The sequence below is a fragment of the Pseudochaenichthys georgianus genome, chromosome 12 (genome assembly GCF_902827115.2).
Source record: "Pseudochaenichthys georgianus chromosome 12, fPseGeo1.2, whole genome shotgun sequence".
Classification (NCBI taxonomy): Eukaryota; Metazoa; Chordata; class Actinopteri; order Perciformes; family Channichthyidae; genus Pseudochaenichthys; species Pseudochaenichthys georgianus.
Window position 1 is genome coordinate 12,024,786 of NC_047514.1, and position 24,892 is coordinate 12,049,677.

General features: G+C 42.1%; 2 protein-coding genes across 3 annotated transcripts in view; both read right to left on the reverse strand.

The window, feature by feature from the left end:
- Window positions 1-9,778: 9,778 nt before the first annotated feature.
- nrarpa (NOTCH regulated ankyrin repeat protein a) lies at window positions 9,779-14,260 on the reverse strand. Its single transcript, XM_034096068.2, has 2 exons — window positions 13,707-14,260; window positions 9,779-13,526 (listed from the first exon to the last, which is right to left on the reverse strand). Exon 2 carries the CDS (start codon window positions 13,063-13,065, stop codon window positions 12,727-12,729), a length of 339 nt encoding a protein of 112 aa, XP_033951959.1. The 5' UTR covers window positions 13,066-13,526; window positions 13,707-14,260; the 3' UTR covers window positions 9,779-12,726.
- A 5,925-nt stretch (window positions 14,261-20,185) lies between these two features.
- exd3 (exonuclease 3'-5' domain containing 3) overlaps window positions 20,186-24,892 on the reverse strand; it is a 62,091-nt gene continuing 57,384 nt past the window's right edge. For both annotated transcript variants that reach the window (XM_034096349.2, XM_034096347.2), the window contains exons 20-21: window positions 21,681-21,747; window positions 20,186-21,243 (exon numbers count right to left, since the gene is read on the reverse strand). In XM_034096349.2, coding sequence (XP_033952240.1) covers window positions 20,906-21,243; window positions 21,681-21,747 — 405 coding nt within the window. In that variant the 3' untranslated portion in view covers window positions 20,186-20,905. The remainder of the gene's footprint in view (window positions 21,244-21,680; window positions 21,748-24,892) is intronic.

Sequence of the window (24,892 nt, forward strand, 5' to 3'; positions counted from 1 at the left end):
TCGTTTTATTTGTGCCAAATCTGTCTACCTGGGCAGTGGGCACACACTTTCCCTTGTTCATCAATGGAGTCTTCCACAAGCTGCTAACTAGACAGCTGTGAGTTTAAACAATAGACGTGTTTACCGTTAGAATTCATGATGGTGTTATTATGTTGGTGGAGTGGCTTTTGAGGAGTCCTATAATGATGCACCCAGTATGTTGTCTGTGTATGCATGTATGTGTGTGTATATGTGCATACGTTTGTGTGAATATGTTATTGTCTTTTATCGTGTGCTATGTAGTATTTATGATATTTGTAATCCTTTGTGGAACTGCAGAACGCAGTCCAAAACAAATTTCCTTATGGGGATAATCTATAAGTATATTGTATCGTATTTTACTTTCATTAGAGTTTTTTTACATTGGTTATCTGGTTTGATTAAAAACAAATGTATTTTAGTCTTGCAGGTTTTGCAAATGCAACTAATCCTTCATCTGGCCTAATCCTATTTTCTGGATTAATAATAAACATTTGGTCCTTTACATTTCTGAAAATAGTGAAAAATGTCTTTCTATCAATCAGCTCTTCTCCCACTGGACTTGCAGCAGCCTGTGTGTTGGAATGGCACGACATCTCTCGCAAAGGAACAAAGGGTGCATGCAGCAGGAGATAGGAGATGTGGTGTGTGTGTGTGTGTGTGTGTGTGTGTGTGTGTGTGTGTGTGTGTGTGTGTGTGTGTGTGTGTGTGTGCGTGCATGCGTGCGTGTGTGTGTGTGTGTGTGTGTGTGAGTGTGTGTGTGTGTGTGTGTGTGTGTGTGTGTGTGTGTGTGTGTGTGTGTGTGTGTGTGCGTGTGTGTGTGTGTTAGGGACGGGGGAAGTCCTGGTCTGGGCAGGGTGAGGGGACGTAGAAGCTCCATATGGGCACCCCACCCCTTGTATCCCCTCCCTCCCCCTGCAAACAGGCAGATGTCAGATGGGACGTGCCTCCCTGATGGGGCAAAGGGGTCACACTGCACAGGGGTGAATAACAGAACAGGAGGGACGGAGGGAGAAATGTCTTCCTGCACCCCCCACCCTCCCAACCCCTCCCCAAAACACAGCAAAAGATGTGTACAAATGCTACCAAAAATAATATGCTGACACAAACATGCCAACACACAGCCATATGCATTGAATTATAATCAGTCAAATAAATGTATAATATAGGTTATAAAGTCTGAATATTGTTCCAATTGAGACATTTTCAAGTTTATGTTCATGCAGCTGGACAACAGAAATAAAAATGTAAAAAGAATAGATGTAAATAACATATTTGCAACCCATATGAGTCTCAATTTCAATATACTATTAAAAACAAACAACCGTAGGAGTTAAATGGTCATTTAATTGTAATGTTTTTGTTTTTTTTGGCACTGCCTTATTCAATTAGAGAAATCCATCTTGGGACCAGCATCGCAAATAAGATTAAGCCCTAAATGTCATAATATATGGCATTGGTTCATATATAAATAAATGTCTCTCTGTCATTATAAAATGCACAGAAGTCTTTAACAGTAGTAATGTAGATAGCTTTCATTATGGCAGCATCTATTGCAGGGCTGTTGCTTGGTTCACCCAATAACATACGGTATTATAAGTATACAGTATTCTATACTATATGTAACCATTCTCTTTATCAAATTAGAGAATCTTTTTTTTAAGTATAAACAGTGGATATAAACAATGATTTTATTTCCTTTAAAAAAGAAGAAGATGAAACTGTCAATATCTTTAGTGAAGTTAAACTTTAACAAAACGTATTTAATATCTGTAGAGTTCATCACTATTTTGCAACGATTGCACAATGTTTTTGTCTCGTCTGTTATCTTATCACTTATTTCATTTTCCGACTACATCTCACCATTTCTGTCACAATTACTGTCCTGCTCCATACCAAACAGTGATTGGTGTGTGTGTGTGTGTGTGTGTGTGTGTGTGTGTGTGTGTGTGTGTGTGTGTGTGTGTGTGTGTGTGTGTGTGTGTGCGTGTGTGTGTGTGTGAATGATCTGTGACTCTAATGTGTTTTTAGGAAGAAGGGAGATGCAACTCGACTCAAGGACAGGTGTCAGTTTGTGTGTGTGGAGGTATGGTCTGCAGTTCTAAACAAAGCAGGGGAATGGGAATGGACACACACACACACACGCACGCACGCACGCACGCCCGCACGCACGCACGCACGCACACACACACACACACACACACACACACACACACACACACTCTGTATTAAGCCCTGAATGGTTACGCCCGCAGGGCAGGAGTAAGGTTACTTTACATACTGCACTTACAGCTCCCTTTACCACTGGGGTATAAAATGGATTTGAATGAGAAAGAGGGGAACAGAGGGGGTGGAAGGAGGGGGAGAGGGGTGAGAAGGGGGAGGGGGGTGAGGAGGGCCGGGGGACTCCCTTTGTGTAACATGAGGCGAGCTGCTGCTCTGGCATGGCTATGGAGATGGAGGAGCGGGGTCACTCTCCCTGCTCTCCCTCCCTCTGTCCCCTCACTATAGGCTGGCTGCTCTGTCTCTCCTCCTCATCCGTCCCCTCCCTCACCCCCCCTATCCATCCCTTCCTCCCTATTAGCATAGCAGCTGCCTGATACAGGGCATAGGGTGGGGAATGGCCAGGTTGCTGTGTGCATATGTGTGTGTGAGGGGTGTTTGTCGGGAGGGATGTCAGGGAGGGGGGAGGACGAGGGGTGAGGGGGGGTCCAGTCAATGGCGGTCCGTCTGGCTGGTGAATAGCAGCTAAAGCAGGCCCCGCAAGCTAGACAAAGGAGCCGGGAGGGAGGAGGATGGGGTCGGGGTGTGTGAGGGGAGATGGAGGGGGGAGGGAAGGGAGGAAGAATGAGGCAGTGAATGGAGCGCCTTGTCACCAGCGCTATGGAAAGAAGCACAGAATGAACTGGAAGAATGAAAGAAAAGTTCAAAAAGGAGCGGAGGGCAAGGAAAAGACCGGCCCGACCACCTGTCTCTCTCTCTCTCTCTCTCTCTCTCTCTCTCTCTCTCTCTCTCTCTCTCTCTCTCTGTGTCTCTCTCTCTCTGTGTCTGTCTCTCTCTCTCTCTCTCTCTCTGTCTCTCTGTCTCTCTCTCTCTCTTTTATTTTACTCCCCTTCTTACTCACAGGCAGACTTTTGGGGAGGGGGGTGTTCACGGGGCGTGTTTTAGCGACAGACATGTTTTTGGAGAGAAAGTGTTGTATCAGCAGGATTTCAAGCTCACTGTCATCCAGCAGCACCACTGACTGGTTTCACTGCAACATGGGATGGAACACACATCCTTTATTGTGGTTTCAATTGTTGTTGTGCTACATTCTCTGAAACAAATACCACCAAAAAAGTAAGCAAGACTGTCATTTCACAAAGGATGAATCCACAGAAAATGTTAGAGTGTGATTATGGACACTTGTTGCCAAGATAAGCTAAACAGAGTACAAATAATCTTCTGTATCATCAATAGTACTTGTTAGACACATACATACCATATTTTGGATGAAGGGAGACTCAAACCCTGTTAATCTTTACCAGGGCCGGCCCTAGACTTTTGGGGGCCCTAACGAGCTTTGGCTTGGGGGCCCCCCTCACTCTAGCACGTTCTCACTACACACAGCATGGAACCATCTTATGATGTTAGCATAAGCACACATATTGTATAAATAAGCATGTAAACACCATGGACCTAACCTCCTCTAGGGGGGTCCTCACCTCCTCTAGGGGGGTCCGGGGGCATGCTCCCCCGGGAAGATTTTCTTTAAAACATTGAAGTTAAAAGCATCAATCTGGTGCACTTTGAGAGCAACATTAAGAGATATATGGATACATCTCTCAACACCCATATGAAACAGAACTGTAAGCAGATTTTTCTTTATGGATATTTTACAAATCACTTAAACTGTATTCTTGTTTTGTCATATAGTATTTCATAATTGTTTTTCATTTATTCTCTCTGGCTGTCCATCTCATAATGTTCACATAGAAACTAGCTGTCAATAGGAATATCATTCCGGAGAATTATAATTTCTTGCAAAAATCTGTCACAAAAAGAGGTTGCACATTTAAATTCAGGTGTTGTTATGGCAAAGTAAGTGGCCAAACAGCCACATTTACTGCTGCAAATACGTTCAAACATGCTGTTGACACTTAAAGCAGTGGCAACTATGCCACCATTTCAGCTGACTTTTTCTCAGAAATACTGTCACATAACATCCATATATTTCAGTGCTAGGTTGACTTAACTATGAAACACTTTAACTGACAGGACTCCAGATGAACTGTGTACTGTAACCCCCTGAAACCACCGGAAGCGTCTGCGACTTTTTTTTTTCTCCAAAGGGAGGGCCTGACAGAAAAAGTTTGAGAACCACTGTTCTAACATGACGCGCTGGAGAGGGGGCGGGGCTTATATCCATGTAAATACTGTGGTAGAAACCAACTACAACAAAATTAACATATTTGATTTAATTGTAATATATACGTCCGCGACGCGGCGCAGCGCGGCAGAGTGCGGCAGAGCGCGGCAGAGCGCGGCGCAGCGCGGACGCTTCCGGTGGTTTCAGGGGGTTACAGTACACAGTTCATCTGGAGTCCTGTCAGTTAAAGTGTTTCATAGTTAAGTCAACCTAGCACTGAAATATATGGATGTTATGTGACAGTATTTCTGAGAAAAAGTCAGCTGAAATGGTGGCATAGTTGCCACTGCTGCGACCTCCTCCTGTGTCATAACCCACCAGGCGCGTTTCAAAACGTTGCGGAAGCGGAGCGTCGTGTGTGCAGCCTCGCAGTTGTTGGATGAATGTTCCACTTCCTGCCTGCGCTGCGCTGCCTGCGCTGCCTGCGCTGCCTGCGCTGCCTGCGCCGCGCCGTGTCAAAAATAGGATTCATCCTATATTTTAGAAATTCCTTGCGGCGAAGAGCTTCTGGGACGCTTCGAGCCACGGCGCAGCGGGTCTGGTGGAATAGCACCCATTGTCTAGAGTGGCCGCGATCGCTAAAAACGCCGCAGCGCAGCGCAGACGCTCCTGGTGGGATTAGGGGGTAAGGCAGTGCACCCCCTGACCGACCCCGAACATTTTTGATATAACGTTTTTATAAAACAGATTTTTCCAAGGAGTTTTTCAACTGAAGTAATATGTTTAACAAACTAATGAACAAAATGATATATTGTGAAAAACTATAAAATACAATACACACATTTGACATGTTTATATGAGGACCCACTTGGTGGTTCTAGGAATATTTTATATAAAATTGTGTTTTATATTTAACTTATTGTACTAAGATTATTTTTGTAATCATGCATGGGTTTTTATTAACCTTTTTTTCTTTTCTTTTTTAAAAATCTCACGTACCCCCTGCAGTACCCCAACGTACCCATAGGGGTCCGCGTACCCCCATTTGAGAATCACTGCTGTAAGGTATGCTTCTAGCTTCATGTCGAACAGTAAGTCAACATTTCCCAGAGAGCTTTCTTTGAAATCACCAGGTAATGCTAAAAAACATTACATTTAGATTGTATGACTAAGTGTTTATTTAATATATCTGGCTAGCTATAGCTACTTGCTAACGGTTTAGCTTACCCCGCGATTCAAAGTAACGTCAACGTAGCTGTAATGTATGCTTTGCTTACATGTTCGCATAACTTGGAAGTTTACTTACATTTACATACCTTGTTTACCTGGCTCAAGTGGTGGCTCTGGGGTTGTTGCGTGAGCCACCACTTGAGAATTGTCGTCTTTTTTAAGAAAACATTTTCTTATGTCCATCTTCAAAAACTCTGAGTCTGACTGACAGTTTATATTAAACACCTGCCAGCCAATAAGACAGATGTTTATTTCCATTCAACTCTCTGGTTGGTCTGGTGTCTTGCCTTCTGTTGCATTCACTGAACATGGGAAATTACATAACTGCCGTCCTCTCTAGTGTCATGATGAGGTTCAGGTAAAGCACGGTTAATGTATTATATTATTGACTCATAATGCATTACTTTGAGAGTAGGGAATCTGGCATATTAACACAATAAATTAAACATACTTATCACGTCAACAGTGTACTGAGATTTATTTTTATTTTTTATTTGAAAAAAAGACATTTTATTTTTATTTCTTTTTTGTTGCTAGGGGGCCCCTTAGTGGCTGCGGGGCACTAAGCGGCCGCTTATGTCGCTTAATGGGTCGGGCCGGCTCTGATCTTTACCTGTGATTACAAGAAAGTAAACCTTTGAACATTTGAATTAGGAAATTGAACATTAAAGGAACACTTTTCACCTCAAATTGGGATTTGTGTATCAGTTACTCACCCGGTGTAACCCTGAATATGTGAAGAAAAAAGTCTTAAAATGGGAGCCACATTTAACAGCGAAATTATCCTAAAAAATATCAGACTCTTCATTTATTAAGTCATATGCTCCCAACATAAACAATTTGAATAGTAAGGTTTGAATGAAAATGCCTTGATACATGAGACTTGGATTGTACTTCACAAATTGTGTAAATGTGGCCCACATTTATCGCAATTCGTTGTGAATTTGGGATAATCCGTAAGGTAATTCATGGTAGCAGGAGAAGTTAATTTTGGAGAAACCAGCTCGAGTGCGCTAGAATTTGAGAGTACACAACCGGAAAAAATGTGCCTCTTCCTTCAGACTTCCTTACAGAGCCCCTCCTCCAACACACACAAACGCGCACATGACTAATGAGGGCACGAGATAAGTTTGTGTACAGATGGAAGGCTGACAGGCAGGCAGGCCATCCAGTTATTTTAGCCGGGCTGGCTAAAATGATTGGTCGTGCTTTTTACAGCACTACGGCTTCCACAGATGAATTTTTTTTATGTATTTATTGTCAAAGCATTTAATATATTCATTGCTATCGGGATGTTAAGAGCATTCCATGGAATATAACAAAAAGTGTTTCTGAAATAAATTACATAGGAAAATTCAAATGGACATTATCGAGGCTGCTTTGTTTACATACATATCTTCCTGAGGAGTTGGTGGAGACCAAAACAGAGAATAAAGTAGAGAGGATTTAGGATTCACATTATTTTGTACAAAAACAACCCCATATAATGCTTATGTTAGTCTGCTGGATCTGCATATGGGCAAACTGTTTGCCAACAGGTTCATCATATCAATTTATCAGGTGAAAATATGAAAGTGGAGTATTTTTGCCCTTTTAATTGCCCAATATACTCAATTATAGTAGGTATAAATATGGTATAACCATCAGTGCAGGAGGACCCATATTTTGGTTAATATTGCACTGTAAAAATACTCAAATAGAGCCAAATGTGTACTTATGGCTAATTGCAATGTACAGTTACAAATAACGTGGAGCATACACGGGATAAGAGCAACTTCATGAAGGAAATCTCAAACTTACAGGTGTGTCACAACATGCTCGGCCTGCTATAGCTCTGTGCCGTATAGTTCATTTATTATTGAAATACCAAACTCTACCAATAATGATGATAAGAACACACATTTTCCCACCATAACAGGTGCTACAAAACTAAGAGATGGGGAAAAACTGTTCAACACTTGCACTAGTTCCTCTTTATGTGGCCGCAGGTTCCTGCAGCAAGTTCCTCATACGTGTTCTCGTCCTAAATAAAAAACTAATTCAGAAGAGCCGTTTGTATTACATTATTTCCCAATCAGACGGCAATCATGTCAATACGAAGGCCCTTTGAGGAAGTATTACACAGTCTCACAAACAAAGCTCGCCTCTTTGTACAGGAGCCGTTAAAGAATGAGGTGCGAAACCAATTAAACTGCGTTTCACACATATCACAAGATGTTCAGTTAAATTTGTGTCCCACAGATCAAGTGTAACCCTTTAAATGAGGGGTGTAAGCATGGATATGAATATTTGATGAGACGCAGAACAATGGCCTTTTGAATGGAGATAGAAGATTATCACACAGACGCACTTGATTGCAGCTGCTGTAACATCGACGCAAAAACTATATTTTATACATTTATGTCTAAAATTGGAAAACAGACAACATAAACTGTAAACTGAAACATTTGCTGGGTGTCGTCCTGCTTCAGTTACGCTGTTTTAATAATGTAATTTCAAAGCTGCTCTCTTAAGTCGTCTGGATATTTCTTCATCTGATTTCTCTCACAGTCATGTCTGCAGGATTCCTTCCAAAATGCCTTGTGTTGTCTGGCTCACTGAAGCTCCAGACCAAGAGGAGCGAGGAAAGCCAAAGCACATGAAGAACCTATTAGGGGGCCTATAGCAGTCAGCAGCAGCCCTGGGAGGCCAGCCAACTCAGTGTGTGAACAATAGGGAACCCAGCTCAACAAAAACATCCTGCAGAAGTGAGAGACTGGGAGGGAGAGAGGAAAGGACGAGCGGGCGAGCAGCGAGCCCCTTCGGACCGCCACAGCATCAAAACATCTAACTCTCCTGGAGTCTGGATCCGACAAATCAATGCATCAGGACATTTGAGGTCAGTGATGGCTCAGCAGCAGTTCAGAAAGAAACAGCTGCTTCAATAATAACAATAACTCTTTTTTCCCCTTGAGAATTTAAATCCAGCATCACACTGAAATGAAAACTCCCAAACCACAAACTGTTGTTTAAAGCACATTTCTAACCCTCATTGCTCAAACGTTTGCAGCAGGACGACACCCAGCAAATGTTTCAACACCAACAGGTTGGACATGCAAGAAGACGTATTGTAGTGTCCCTTTTCCCACGACCCTCCCACAGTCGCGTAATATCAGTTGCAACACAGCATTTCAATGAAACGGGCAAAACGTGACTCAATGAGAGCTTTAACCTCAGATATATAGGTGTTGAGACGTATAACTAATAGTGTCTTCGGTCTTTATAGGTTTAACAAGTAATATAGAAGAAAGAAATGACTGCAAATGTTCATTTAAAGGCTTCGCTTCACTCATAAGCTTTTGTTTTTTAATGAAATTGGAAACACTAACACAGTATTACTTGGCTCAAAATGAATCATTGTGTTCCACTTTTTTTGCCTCATGGCCAGTCAGATGAAGTGTGAGTGGTTTAACAGTTCAACCAACCATTTGTAGGGTCATTTCACCATTACAAGTACATCTTTTACAAGAAAGATCACAGAAATTGACATGAATGTCCACCTTTAACAGTGTTTATTTAATTTGTAGTGGTACACGGCTTATGGGAAGGGGTTAGTGACGTGAAAGATCATTTGAGGGAATTATTATAAATGAATGATTGAAAGATACATTCAAGTGTGTGCAAAAGCAGGTTGTTAGCATTGAGCTGAATTGCGGCACAGAGCTTGGAAAGTGAGCACAAGAGAGGAGTGTGTGTTGGAACGTTTTTGAGTGTGTGGGGGTAACATAAAACCAGCTCTCCCACAACACACACAGGGGAGGGGACCCTTCTTTAAACTGAGCCTACCCACAATGCACTGGGCTCTTTTATCCTGGCAGTGAAAGGATGAGGCCAGATGAATGACAAAGGGAGAGAATGGGGATCTGGGTTGGGCCCGGCTTGGAAGACAGGGAGGGAGTAGAGAGAGAGAGAGAGGAGAGAGAGAGAGAGAGATGAGAGAGAGAGAGAGAGAGAGATGGAGAGAGAGAGGAGAGAGAGAGAGAGAGAGAGAGAGAGAGAGAGAGAGAGAGAGAGAGAGAAGGGGTGTTTTCCCAAACCAACCTTTTATGAAATATGCAGGAGGGGGAGGCGGGAGAAGGAGGGGGGGGGGGGTGTAGCTTTCTACTTGGGAGATGAGGAAGAAATGTATGCAAACACAGAGAGTTTGAGTTTAATGATTTCTTTACTGGCTTGTACACAAACGTACAAAAATAATACAGCACTCATCTCCACATGACGTCACGTCATCATCACAGTGTTACAAACGCTCAGAAAATAAAAGAATACAAACTAAATCAAACATGATGGAACATCTGCATCATTCATGAAAAAAAAATCAGCCGTTTCCTCTCGCTTGAAATGAAGCGAGACCAGGAAAAACAACTTGGTCCAAAGAAGTCATCACTTTTTTTTTTCTCTTTAAAAAAAAAAATCATCTCACTCATGCACACCAACGGCGACTGGCTCCTTACGTCATAAATGTTATGACCCTGGTAAGCCAAACAACCACACAACCGTGCAATCTTTAATCATGTTACAATGATCTTACCATCAAATGTATTATTCCCCTTTCAAAAAAAACAGGAAGACAGCACTTCAGAAAAGAAAGTGCCCCAAGATATCATCATCATCATCATCATCATCATCATCATCAGAGTCGATATATATATATATCCATATGTATATATACATTCACCCAATCACAGAGATACATGCATCTTTGTTAAAAAAAACATCATGTTCTTTCCACAAAGTAATACACACATTAGGACATTATCACCTGGAGCATATATTTATACAATAGTATTTTGTTGTGTTTGTTTTTTTTTCTATTCAGAAAAAAATTAAATGTTGACACATAAAAGCCAACTTTTTTAACAACAGTCATCAGTGCAATATTCGAAACAAAAAAAACAAAAAGGAAAAAACATCAAGTTTAAGACAAGCGATGCATATTTAATTTGTTGCCTGATACCAATGTATACCATGATGAAGTGGATCTAGAATCGCTTCAGTTTACTTGTGGTTATTCCAGGTTTAAAATGGGAAGTTGTAACAACACCAAGCCCCTCATGAGACGCACACAATCACACAAACATACTCTCTTTCAAAAGCTTCTCATGTGGTGACCCGGTGCTGCTGTGACTTGAGCAGTAAAAAAACAAAAACATTTAAAAACAAAAAAAGAAACATACAAGCAGCATTGATACAAATGTTAGGGTGCCATGACTTTCAAAATGCAGCAGGCAAGTTGATGAAACCAATTTCCTTTTCTGTGACTTCCTGCAATAGTCATGTGGCGTTGTGTTTTTTTTTTTTTTAAAAGTCTTCATCGTCCAACAGTATTAGGGTCCTGCTCAGTAGTAGTAACTATTCCAAAGCCTTGGCTCCTGCAGTTACCCCGTAAAAACACTGGGGGCGCACAAGGCTCCGCATTTTTGTGCAATAAAACTCCCTGCATTTATAAGTCATGCGATACAATTCCATTTTTTTTGTATTACTGGAAAAGATGAAGACAGAAAGAGAGGGAAAAGTGGAGGTTTATAGGGAAAACAATGGCAGTGTGTGAGAGACAGAGACTCCCTTGCAGAAACGATGCATTGCTTGACAGAATTTGTTTGGTTGTGTAAAATAAACTGTCCCGACTGAGGATGCAGGAATGGAGTCTTTGCATCTTCTGTAATGAAGTCCATCTGTCTATTATAGGCTACAAAAAAAACATACTGGCATGTGGATGATCACAGACACATTGTGAATGTCTCCTCAGACTCCAAACAACGTGGCAGAGTGGTGAGAACAACTTGAGAATACTTTATAGTCGAGGTAGCTGGCAAAAGGCAACCAAACAAAGTCCTTTTAATGGGAGGAGGAGAGGGGAGGGGGGAGAAAGTCCTCTTGAGGGTCAACATGCTTTAACAGAGGTTTTTTTTGGGTGGGGGTGAGTATTTGGAAGGGGGGGGGGGAGTGGCAGGTCTACCTCCACACGGGACAGTTTATACTACGAGTCTGAAGCAGCTTGAGTCACCCTATATTCTGACACTTTTGTTAAAGAAGAACCACAACAACAACAAAATGCATCTTCTCAATGTACCTTCATAAATAAAATAAAAACCCAGCCTGCTTTCACAGTGATGACTAGGATGTTAATAAAATACTGAAAGGAGATTATAAAGTGATTTCCAAATGCGACTTTTTTTTTTATACAAAGCGAAAGCAGCGGTTTCTCTCTCTCTCTCTAACACAATGACCAAAGGTCGCAACTGGCCTGACAAGTTGGACGCCAGGTAAGATCTGCATGAAGAGCGCATTCAGCTACTTTTTTCTCTTAAAAAAACAAACAAAAGTAAAGCTATTGTGTACAGTACTTCACAACAATGATGGAGTCCCTTGTTGTTACATGATTACACATCTGAAAGCGTGTTGGATAGCCATAATGCCGCTCTTTGAGTAAAACAAAAAAAGTTAAAGAAAACAGACCTCTGGTAGCCAACAGAGGGCAACCCTTCTTCTCTTGTTCTGTGTCTTCCCTTTCAGATATTCCAGCATGCAGCCATCGAGCATCAAGTGCCGTGTTTCATATAAAATAACTTAAAAAGGGTTTTTACAAGTGAACAATGAGGAGCAACAGTCTCCCCCCCACCCCTCCCCACAAAGAAACTATTCAACTGTATAACCGGGGATGGGAGGTCATGGATAGAAAAAGAAACTGGGCCATCTGCACTCTGGAGTCCAAACACACACATGTGATACACACACACTGGCTTCTTTTATAGTGGACGACAAGATCTAGTATACACATTCAAGAGGAAAGCTTTAGTACCAACAAACTCACCAACAATGGCGTTTTTTTTCTTTTGTTAAAAAGATTCGTGTTGTAGCTGTGTGTGGAGCATGAGGTGCCACACTCAGGAGTGCAGAGAGGACCCCGTTTGGTTTACAATGAGGGAAGATTATTGTGCAGGTCTTTATATTTCCTTTTTTTAAATATAATTTGGCACAACTACGATATTGGCAGTTTTTTTTTCCTTTTACAAGAGCCTGGCTTTCCCGTGTGTTGCAGTTTTATTTTCCACTTGTTGTTTTTTCTTGTTTTACCTGACAGCAGAGACATATCACCGGGCGCCAGAGGAGTACTTGGCCTTGGTGATGAGGTATAGCACAATGTCTTGGTGGCCCCCGAAGGCGGCGATGTGTAAAGCGCTCCACCCTTCCCTGTTGGCCAGCCGGATGTCTGCACCAAACTTCACCAGCAGTTTTACCAGCTCCAGGTTGCCGTCAATGACAGACTGGTGCAGGGCCGTCTGCCCTTCAGGCCCGAAGGAGTTGACGTTGAACTCGCAGTTTGTCATGTTCTGCAGCAAAGAGTGCAGCTCCTTGGTGTTGCCCTGCTTCACTGCCTCCTGGAAAACCCTCTGCGGCGCGGAGCAAGTCGAAACATCCGCCTGGCTCATGGTTGCAGCTCTCTGGAGGTTGGGGGGGAACCAGTAATCCTGCCCGGGCTCTAAAGATGATAATAATCGTCCTGTTGAGCGTCTCTGGTCTGGTGACAATGCCACAGTTAAACTGGATTACAACCAGTTATTAAAGCACTTTAAAGTAGCCTACTAAAAGATCACCGTGTATATCCCAAAAAGGACAAGAAAGGAAATAACACACTTGGTGTGCAAAAATGTTAATATTGAGAGATCCTGAAATCCCTAAAACATAAAAAGGGTGCGATCCAGGGTTCTGTAGACGTAGTTCCCCCTCCGTAGCAGCAGCAGCAGGTAGCCTGTAGCAGGGGATGGAGACACCTCCGGCTTCTCTTGGGGAGATTGGAAGTATGGTCCACGGGGCAGGTTTTCCTTAAACGCTCCGACCTGATTCCCGGCTACACGTCCCGGCTGTGTCGCTGCTCATGTGGCCAGGGGGTCTGCGGAAGACAATAGAAAAAACATCCGAATGAGTCCCGGTTGCGAGAGACCTCACATTCCGCCACATCCGAGAGTGCGAGAGGAGACCTCCGTGCGCACACGTTTACGCACAGTTACACTGCTTGATATTTGCCACTAAATTAATAGACAATGTGAGCCGTTGCAGATTTGGGACTTACCTGTGACAGATGGACGGGTCCGAAGCGACGAAAATGATACAAATCCACCGTGGGGCCCGGGCTGTGTCCTCCTCGCGGTCCGTGTGAGTCTCTGCCCTGCGCTGCGCTCTGGGGGAATATTTTACGCGTCCTCTATTTGCATGACAATGACATCCCGAAGAATCAACTGTGGAGGAATGGGCGGAAACGCGGGGAGGTTATAGGCTGCCGGCTCGGTTAGGGGGAGGAAACGGGCCCCTGTGAATCTGCGGGGAGGAGGCGGGGTCTTCCGAGGAGGGAGCCAAACGTTGCTGCTGCAGAAATATTAAACAAACCGCCCGCAGCAATGGTGAGCTCTATATCCGATCTCCTGTAGCAGACCCCAGGAAGCTCTGAAAGCCAGAGGCATGGAGCTGCCGGGGCTGTAAAATGCTGAGAGAACGGGCACGTTGTAAAGGATCATCCGCTGGATTAACATCAACAGGAACTCCGCACAAAAAGTCAATGTCTTCATGTCTCAGTGACAGCGAGAGAATAATACATAATTTCTTTCATGTGAAAAAAAGCGTGCTGAAAATAAACAAAATAGCACATTTATTTTTAAATAAGAACTAAATTGATGAAGAAAACTTCACTTGATTTCCTCTTGATATTGAGAAAATGTTCAACTTCATAAAAGGAAAAGGTAGTTTCTGGACTTTACATATCCGTGAGAAGACATGGTTGATTAAGATGGTGGTTTTCTGTTAAATAGGGGGTACTTGGACTCTAACACATTTTTATGTTAAGAAAAGGGGCTGATAATGACATGCTGTCCAGGGGAGGCTCGGGTTTATGTCTTGCTATTACATGGCCAGAATTATCTGTAATTTCACAAAGACACTCACTGTCAAAACACAACAGGGATTTGTTTGCACAAATATGAAATAAAAATGGGCGGAACCTGACTTTGCTCTTCTTCTGCGTAAATGCTATTTAAAACCGAGAGGCTATCCGTGCAGTTAACGCTGAAATAAAGAGTTGTATTCTCCATAGGGCTCAAGGGGGACATATACAAGTAGCATTTAACAGCGTATGTCTCAAGTGTGAACATATATACATATATATACATATAGATATATACAGTCTGTGAACGCATCTTACACCTCAAAGATCCCTAAAACAGTGATTACCTCCGAACCAAATGGTAACGACAGTAAATAGAAAAATCACAACCGCTCCATCTCAAAACACACCCTGGGGAGGAGATTATAGGTGGCTGTTTGAATCATAAACTGCGGATATATTCCAGTTGTTTTAGACTGTGGGACTTTGAATAACAAAAGCCCCTGCGCTACTTCCTTTTTGCAAGTGAAAGAGGTGACGCTGTGCGCAGATTGACACGCCGCTCAGCTTCCCCCACCACCGTGGGAACTGGGTGCCTGTGTGTGTGTGTGTGTGTGTGTGTGTGTGTGTGTGTGTGTGTGTGTGTGTGTGTGTGTGTGTGTGTGTGTGTGTGTGTGTGTGTGTGTGTGTTTTAGTGTGTGAAAGGCAGCCTGAAGGTGGTGAGAGATATTGATAGATATAGACTCGGAGTTTGACAGAAAGAATACATGAGAAAATCACAGAGCTGCCTGGATGGGAGTAAAAAAGAGAATCATGTGAAAACCACAGCAGGTACATCTCAGCGTCCCCCGGGGCGTCTGCTCCGTTTGGCGGACCGTAAACCTTATCTCATCTGTGCTACACTTTATAAACCGCTCTGATGGTTTGGTGGCTTTCACACTGTCCTCGTTTTCCCACACTCTGAACTGTACATTTGGCGCACGTCTGTGGCCGCATCTGTCTATGTGCATATGTGCGTCAGTCAGCGTGAGAGACATGCAGCAGAGATCACACAAATGAAGGTCACAACCTGTTTTGTATAATCTAACACAACAGGAAGGCTACATATTAATGATCACATTCAGCAGTTACGTACAGCAATATTTTTTAATGGAGCCAAGTAGGCTACATTATTTCTAAAGCTGTCATGGACCTAAACACTCATACAATTATGTGAATTACACTTTAAATAGTGTATTTATCAGAGCTGTACTTAAAGGTTCTTGGAGATAAGCCAGTTAGCATTAAACAAACATTTACAAATGTCTAATTGACTGAATAAACTTTAGGTCAACTATGACAAAAAACTGCATTAAGTCGACTAAGAGGAACATAATGACATCTTAATCACATTTGGAGTGCATTACAATGGTCATGGGTAACCTTTGTTTTAGACTTTGGTTGGCATGTGTCCATTAAGTTGTAGCACTTTAAACATATAGTTCATACAGACTCTTAATCAATACACACATTATAGAAACCAGTGATGGTACAGGCACTGTCTTACTTATCAAATGTGTCTGTCTATTTTATCTAAAGAATGACCAAGGGAACATGTAAATAAACTGGATTGCTTGGTTCCATTATTTCTACACCCTTGGGAGCATCATGGCACACCACTTTTGACAAGTTTGGTAAGGTGTTGAATACTGTACAAACTGTAAAGCCTTAAAAGGAAAATCTGTGTCTTTCGGCTTTTTTAATGGAATCGACTTGACTTTTACCTATGACAAGGTGAGTGAAGTGCTAATGTTGCTATTTATGCTAACATACACTCATCCAACTGTTGGCCTGATGTTCAAACCAATGGACTTTAGCCAAACACCTGCCAACAAATGGGAAACACGTAATTCAATTTTATAATCTCAGATGTGTCATAGAATTGTTTAAATGTGGCAAACAATTAATGTGATTCAGTTGTTTTAGACACTGACTGTTTTTGAAGTTTTGTTCCACACAAGTGGCCCACAGCTGCAAATGCTCTAAAACAAAGACTGTGGCTCTGACTCATTGATAGAAATGTGGTGAATACCTAACTCCGACCCCTTACCGTAGGCTACACTAACATATGTGTGTTTTCCTCTCTCCAGGCTTCATATGACACAGACCTGCATGTGCACACTGGAGTTTAGTTCAAACAACTCAAAGTACATTAGGAAATGTTCAAAGGTTGTGGGTTATGGTTGCGTATTGAGATTTGGTATTTTAGGATCACTACAAGTTTTTATTACATGTGTTGTATATATATGGGATTTTTTCTTCTTTGGTTTAGTGAATGGTGCGCAACATCTTCTGGAAAATCAGGAACATCTGTTGGCTATCAGAGCTTTGGCTGCAGTGTGTCTGGACACTTGGAAAACATTTGCACAGACCGCAGGAGCCAAACGTTTCTCTGACTAGATGAGTTTCTCCTACAAACTCTGTGGCATTTGCTCTCCTCTCTTTGCCTTGCACCGCCCCTCCACCCGCTGCTCCTGAATCTAATGTGTGTCTGGGAAGCAGCCAATAACAGATACAATTATGAGGCTTTGTACACTTTAAGCAGTGATGAAGTCATCTACTTATTTTTACAATCTCTGATTTTCTCTTTGACAGGTCTAATTATCAACACAGCTTTGTTAAGACTACCATTCAGTTTACAGGGAGCAATGGAGTATTACATGCGTGCGTAAAAGCGTCATTTTTTGCAATAAACGACGTCCAAATAATGTTTTTTAAAGCGTTATCGAAGAGGTTTTGTGGAGTCAGTGCTGGTGGTGACACAAAGATAAAACAAGTCTATTCTGGTTCTATTATTGCAGCCATATCTCTGTTCTATCGCTGTGTGTTGATAAACAAGTCGTGTTTTTTTTCCCAGCAACATAGACTGAGCCCAGATTGGTGCAGTGTTGTAAACGGAGCGCCGGGCAGATCGGTGCGCTGCGTCGAGATTTGGCGCCGAGAGCCGGGGCAGCCGGGGCCAGACGAGACGGGAGGAGCCTGTTGAATGCGGGTCGCCTGAGAGGGGAGTCCGGATCGGAAAACTCACACACTGGGACACACGGAGGAAAACCGTCATGTAAAAATGTAAAAAAAACGTTTTATCATTACGCTTTACATTCATGCCAGAAAGCATGTTGAGAGAGAGGTGACGTTTTACCGGGAGAGGGAGGGCCTTCTGAATCCAATTCATTCCGGGCACCACGTGTCCTCAGAGCGTGGGAAAGAGGCGAGCTTTTCTTCCCAGCAAAGAAAGAGCAAGGATCAAATAACACGGTGCTGCAGCAGAAAGCTCGCGCTCTGCGCAGAGGCAGGGGCTGCGACCACCCGGACAAGGACAGGACAAGACACACAGAGAGGGGCTTATTTTGGGAGCTAGGGTGTCGATTTTACTTATTGAGCAATACAAATACTTCAGGGTGGATTAATGTTACTGTAGTTATTATAGTCTTCTTAAAAAAAAGAGAAAGCGCAAGGCTACGTGGCAATATTTTTGTATTCCTGGAAGTATGAAGAAATAGGTGATGCAACTAACTTAGGCAACTTGTTCAACCCTTATTTGCGGATGAAGACTTTTGTTTTGTTTACCTTTAATGTAAGATTCAGGACAGTCTCTCCTCCCGATTTATTTCAGAAGCATTCTGCTACTGGCAACATCATGCATCCAGTTTATCAGCAACCTCTTCCACACCTGAAAGTCTGACATTGAAATAATTAAATAAACTGCTGAAAATCTGTTTCCCTTTTCTAAATGCTTAAATGAAGAAAACATTAAGAAGGCCTAATAATACAATCGAACTGCATATTTTGTACAACTATTAATGTGTTTAGTCCGTCAGTTTTTTGGGGGGGCATTTCTTTGTCTATGGTGCCTTGTTACTACCAAAGTTGGTAAAATGCCAAATATTACTAAAAAATCACAACAGGATTGTCTAAATTGGTTAAACTATTACAGTTAGGAATAACTGAAAAACATAATATCATGACTTTAGGTTACAATGGTCAAAGTCGGGTCACATTTTTTGTATTTGGTACCTTGTTAGAAAGTGGTATTAAAGTTGCTGAAATGCCTCTCAAACCTATACAGCTCACAAGAGAATAACCCTTAATATCTTCAACTAAAACATTCAAGATTAGCTCATAAACATGGCGTATTATTGCAGGATAGAATTGTTTGAGACCCTTAAGTCATGTCTGAGACAGTAATCCACATGATCTCTTTTTCCAGGACAGTTTCTGGTTAAGACATTACATTTACCTCCGACATATGAGCAGGTCCGGATCACCCAGCATGCACTATAATACAGTGAACTCCAATATACACTCACTTTTACAACATTATTCTTTAGAAGCGACAATCGTTATGTCCTTAAGAGTTAAGTGGATTATTTATGGTGTAATATCACTTACTGAATCAAAGGTTATGCAATTGGTTAATGGTTTTACATTACTTACAAGTGGAGGTCCTGACCTGCTGTTGAAACATGTGATGCTGAGAAATGTCCTCTTCCTTCAAATAACTTTGGAAAGGAAGCACATTTGGTTATATAACACTTCATTCCAAAGCAATTTCAATTTCCACTGCTTGCTGGGATACAGATTGGGCTGCAGCTCAGCTCCCTGCAAACTGACAGCTTGTGAAGTTACTGAAGATTTTTTTATCGTTTACACATGTTGTTATTCATGATATGATAATCAGGTTACAGTGTGCGTGTGTTCTAGAGAAAAGCTTAAATGTTCCATGGAAATGTTATTCATTTTTCTGGTGTTACTGGATCATCCTTAGGTCCACATATCTGAGCAGGCCAGTCAAGATAACTATGGACAATATTATACATACAGTATCATGTAAATGTTAAGACTAAAAAATGCAACTACAAAGAGCAATGACCTGTTCATTCTTAAGAATATTCTGACTTTAAATATCCTAAATAAATAGCTAAAACCATAAACTAAACAAATATAAGCAACTTGCAGATATGTAAACAAAGTTGTGCAGTGTCTAACAGTGAAGCAGCGTTAAACATGTACGCAAACACAGGTTATGAAGGTCATGTCCATATATCATCGTCGATAATCGATATAGGTTGAGAATGTAATTATTTTGGAAAGGGCAATCTCTGAGTTCCTACTGCATCAAACACGCTGACAACACATTGAACTGACTCAGTGTGACCTGTCTTTGGAAATACCTGTGGCCTTTTTGATACAAGTTAAACCATCAATTAAATAAAGTGCACATCTGGCTGTGGTTGGATTTTATGAGGGTAAAAAGATTAAACTCTCGACTAAACTCACACTAAGCAGTTGACCAGAAAACACCAGAACATCTTTAATTGCAGAATTTTCCACATTAGATCTGAAAAAAACGGTTTTGGGCAATCTGACTTTCTGCATCCAACGCAGGCTTTGTGAACAGAGAGGTAGAAAGGTATGAGAACAGATGAAGGGATTGAGGCGGTGTGTGCGTTGGGTTACTCTGTGACCTGTGTGCTCTTTAGCCTGGGGGCAGGAAACCCCCACACTGTTAGTGTTACACCTGACAGACATCAGTGAAGCTCAGATGATCTCATCAATCTGTCCCTTCTTAGTCCTTTACCATCTGTTCTCTCACTTCTGAAAAACATCCAGAAATACCTCTACAGACTTCCACCAGGTTAATAAAAGAAATGAAAGCTCTTTATTGACACATATTTAGCATACAGATGAATTTACAGGAAAATAAAAATGTACAGTACGACAGGCTGCTTAAAAGGCCAAAGAACAGAGTCCTGTAAAAATGTATCTGCAGCTTTAACATAAAAGAAAATTAAAATGTTTAAAAATGTTTAAACATTGCAAACTTAATGTACCGCGTTGTAGTTTTAAGATATAATTCTCAAGCAAGGGAAAACTCAAGAGGAACAAATTCACAAATAATCTCTATACTTCCCATAACATAAATCCTGACAAATTGAGCAGAAGAGTAAACAACAACAAAAGTCAAACACAAACGCAGCGTTACGCGTCTTTGGTTCATTGACTCTTATAAACGCAATAGGTTTAAAACCGTAGTAATTATACACATCAGTTTTTCGTATGACTGTAAACCATCTGGTATGAAAATGAAACAGTCTGTTGATTCAGGGGTAAAGAAAGAAATGAACTTACTCAAAGAAGAATAGTGGGCTTAGTGTTAACTAACTGTATCACCTAACTATTATCAAAATGGTTATTCAGAGGACATTCAGTCTCTTTTATAACTTTTATCAAGTCAATTACAAAGGGGAAAGCTAATATATACGAGGCAATTCGGTGACACTTCACGGACGCTAGGATCTAATTGAGTGAATATTATTTTTGGATGTCTTTGAGGGTCCGGTAAAGCGCAACATCAGTCAGTGCTGCTGCGCCTCGGCTTCAGTGTCTGTTATGTGCAAGATGTCGTGAAACATGGAGAGGACGTGGCCATAGTGAGTGCCTTCCCAGAACACCTTGCCACATCTGGTGCAGACATAGAAGAGCGATATCCTCGGCAGGAGAGCAGGGGGCACGGTGTGGAGCTGTATGGGTGCCCCCCCGGGAAAGGTCAGGGTGTCGGGGTCCAGCTCTGAGAGGGGCGCCCATTGACACTCAACATACCTGGGGATTTCAGGGATCACACCGCGGGTCGGGAAGTCATCGAGCTTCCCCTCTTCCTGCTGGTGTGTGTGGTCGCTGTCGTCCTGCAGGAATCCTACAAACAGAACACAAATAATGACTTTATTCTCAAAGAAGTTAGGGATGCTGCTTGTGAGGTGAAAACTCATCCAATAGGCTGTTTTGGTTCCAGGCGCTGAGCTAATTCTTTGCAAACAAAAGATTGTAAGAAATGTCACCTGACGAGGACAGCCTTATTAGCATTAAGGGCTGCTAAGGAGTTTAATCATTTTGAAATAATTTTTCTAGATTATTACATTAATGGCTTGGGTCTATAAACTGTAAAAAAGCAATGAAAACTGAAGCACATATTTGACTGCATTTACTTCCATTTTTGTATGCACATGTCTGTTTATCCTTTATCTTACGATACTTACTTAAAAAATACAGAAAACTGAAGCAAAGATTTAAGGAGTAATGTTGTGTAGATACGTTATCTTTCTACTAGGTATCCACCGGGACGGTTGTTCTGACCTTTCTGTTTCAGCATCCTGACCATGTCCTTCCTGGGCACCGCCGTGTACTGATCACTGTTACATGCCTGGACAAACAGATAAAAGCAGCAGGGTTAAAAAAGTGTTTTCAAACCCCAGAAAGTCTTGAAGATTTGAAGGAAAGAGAGAAAATATGTTAGACATCTTGCAGCCTGGTGTTTGTCTGAAGGCAAGACTGTGTACAACCTAAATGGCAAGTTGAAAATCCTGCCAACAGAGAGAGGGTGAAGTGATGATAAAATTACTCAAGGAAAAACAGTGGCCATTGTTAAACAATATTTCCTCATAAGCATTTATAATGACCAAAGTGAAAGAGCATATATTATTTCTCCAGTGTGAATTTAATACCTGACAAGATTATGAGTATTCTCTAAATTATTTAAGAAATGTGGCTCAAGCTGTAGACTGACTTTGTTTACATGCATGCACACATATACAGAGTAATCAGATTAAGGTAATAGTTTGATTTAATCGGAGTCTAGTTACTTTGCATTGAACAGAGATAATATGAGATGTGATGTAAACACGTCAATCTTTAAATACTATTCTCTTAAAATAATTCATATCAGTTTTTCTAAGAGTTTTCTTAGAAAAGAGTTGTTGTCACTTTAGACAACATCATTGTGTACCATGACAGGGTTCCTGCAGGTTTCACCAACTCAAATGTAAGACTTTTTAAGACCATTTTGAATAGAATTTAAGATCTATTTCAAGGCAAGAAAGTATGAAGCAAAATTGCTATGAAAGAAGAAATATGTATTCATGTTCAACATAAGAACGATGACTGAACATAACAGCATAACAGTACACAGAACTGTGTTAGCGTGTTAGACCAAACGTGTGTGTGTGTGTCTCTGTGTATGTGTGTGTGTGTGTGTGTGTGTGTGTGTGTGTGTGTGTGCAGGGCCAACTTGTGGCCCCACGCAAAGTTATATGATGAGGCCCTCTGTGTCGCGAGCGTCGACGCTGTATTTGCGGCTCAGTTGAGGCTCCCTCCGCAAGATGAGGCCCCACACAGTCTGCGTGATCTGCCTGTAGGGAGGGGCGGCCCTGTGGGTGGGTGTGTGTGTGTGAGTGAGTGACAAGAGCTATATTCAGAGCTCTGCTGCCTTCATGCTGTTGTATGATTGGTGTTTAGCTACGTTATTTATCCTCCGCAGAACCTCTGCTTTTAGGGTTGACGTAGACCCAAACGTCACCCGGAGGTCCCCCGGTGTTTTTGCGGCAGCTGCTGCACTAGCTAACGCTGCACTAGCTAACGCTGCACTAGCTAACGCTGCATTAGCAAAACAAAAGCTAATTTTGTTTGCAAAAGGTGCAGCGGGCTTCAAACACGTTCCCCTCCACTGGTTTGAACTAAGCACTAAATGTGATGTTTTCCAACCAAATACGGTTGAACTTACACTTCCCCATAATTATTTGTAAGTAGATTCGAAGATAGCCGCTAGCTGAAGCTTGGATGGTTGCTACGTTACTAGCTGGGTGTTCTCCGATAAGGGACCGGGGGAAACAAAGTTAGTGATTACTGGTTCCATGTTGATTTATTTCAATACAAATAGTTTGGGGGAACTGAAAGGCTATTAACGTACTGGTTACTTTGCAGCCCGGACATTTCACCCAAAACACGTTTAGACACATTTTTAAGACCTTCTAAATCATATTTAAGACCTTTCTTATTTTTTTGATCATATTAAAAGACTTTTTAAGGCCTTAAATTCTGATGATCAAATGTAAGACTTTTTAAGACCCCGCGGGAACCCTGCATGATACAAATCCATTGAAAGACAATAACATGGCTGTGCTCGGTTTTCGAAAATTACAAAGATATTGACACCTCCCTCCCTCCCCAGATTTGAAATGAGAAATAGGTGATAGGGCTTCATTTTTACTGGAGTATATGTGTATAGTGTATTTTACGCTCCTCAGTCATATTGCAGCAATGTGTGTGAAACTGTAAGTCTACTTTAGTAACACTATGTTAACTGTAGCTAGCAGAGTTCACCTGTCAGACCTTTGTTAGAATCCAGCTGTAGACGAGGGTCTTAAAACCATGTGTTGACCAATTCACACTGATGGCAAACAGAAATGTTTCCTAAGTGGCAGCTTTGGTGTGAAAGGAGCTAAGTGTTAGAGAAAGATCAGATCAGTGTGTGAGTGTGTGCGTTTACGCCTCAGTGGCGTTCACACCGGCTCTGCGTGGTAAAGAGCTCTCTGGTGGGACATTAGTGACCCCTTGTTTGCCGGCCCCTAACGTGCACACACACACTCGTCTGTGAGCCGTCCTGACAGCACCTCAGTGCTAAAAGCCTTGTCAACACACCTGAGCTCCACCCAGCAAACAGCATTCCACTTAGAAGTGGGCTGTAAATCAAAGAGTCAGATCCTAAAGCCAGTCCGTCTGTCTTTGCCCAGAAAAAGTTAGACAACAACGGCAAATCAGGAGCGTAGCACCCACTCTAGCGACAGTGCGTCCTCTCCTCTGTGTGCACACGCAGGGCGCTGTTTGCCTCTGTGGTGAGTGAGGTCAGCACAGGAGAAAGCGGCTAGACAGCGGAGGTGTGGGAAAAGCAGAGGTGTCATCTCCTGTCCTATCTGTGGGAATGAAGCTCATCTCTCCCTCAGCACACTCTGGATTCTCCTCTTTGTATTATGCCTCACACACACAGACACAAATTCCCCACACAGACAAAACACTTTACAATTCGCACAGGCTTCACTACAGTGCGCATAGCATACGAGTGCTCGCAGCGCATACACATGGCTCACACATAGGAAAACAGACCCAGCTATTTGCTCAGCTCACAGTTTCCCAGAGTAGAGCAAGCCAGAACTTGCTCTGAACTCTCAAGGCTAGGCCACGGACGGGCAGGCACACACGCACAGCGGCTCACACACACACGCACAGCGGCTCACACACACACGCACAGCGGCGCACACACACACGCAACCTGGATGGAAGTCACTCTTTCTGTGATTATTCCAACACTAGCTACAAATGAAAAGATCCTAAAGAGATCAATAAGACAAGGAAATAAAGAAAATATACATGAAAGAAGTGAAATTATTTAAATTTGAAAAAATTATGACAAATGTTGCATTAAGGTAACACACATCAAAGCAGAGGTGAGGGCCACAAGTTTGATGATTTTAGAGTTGACAAGATACATTTCTTTTTACTTTAACTTGGACAAT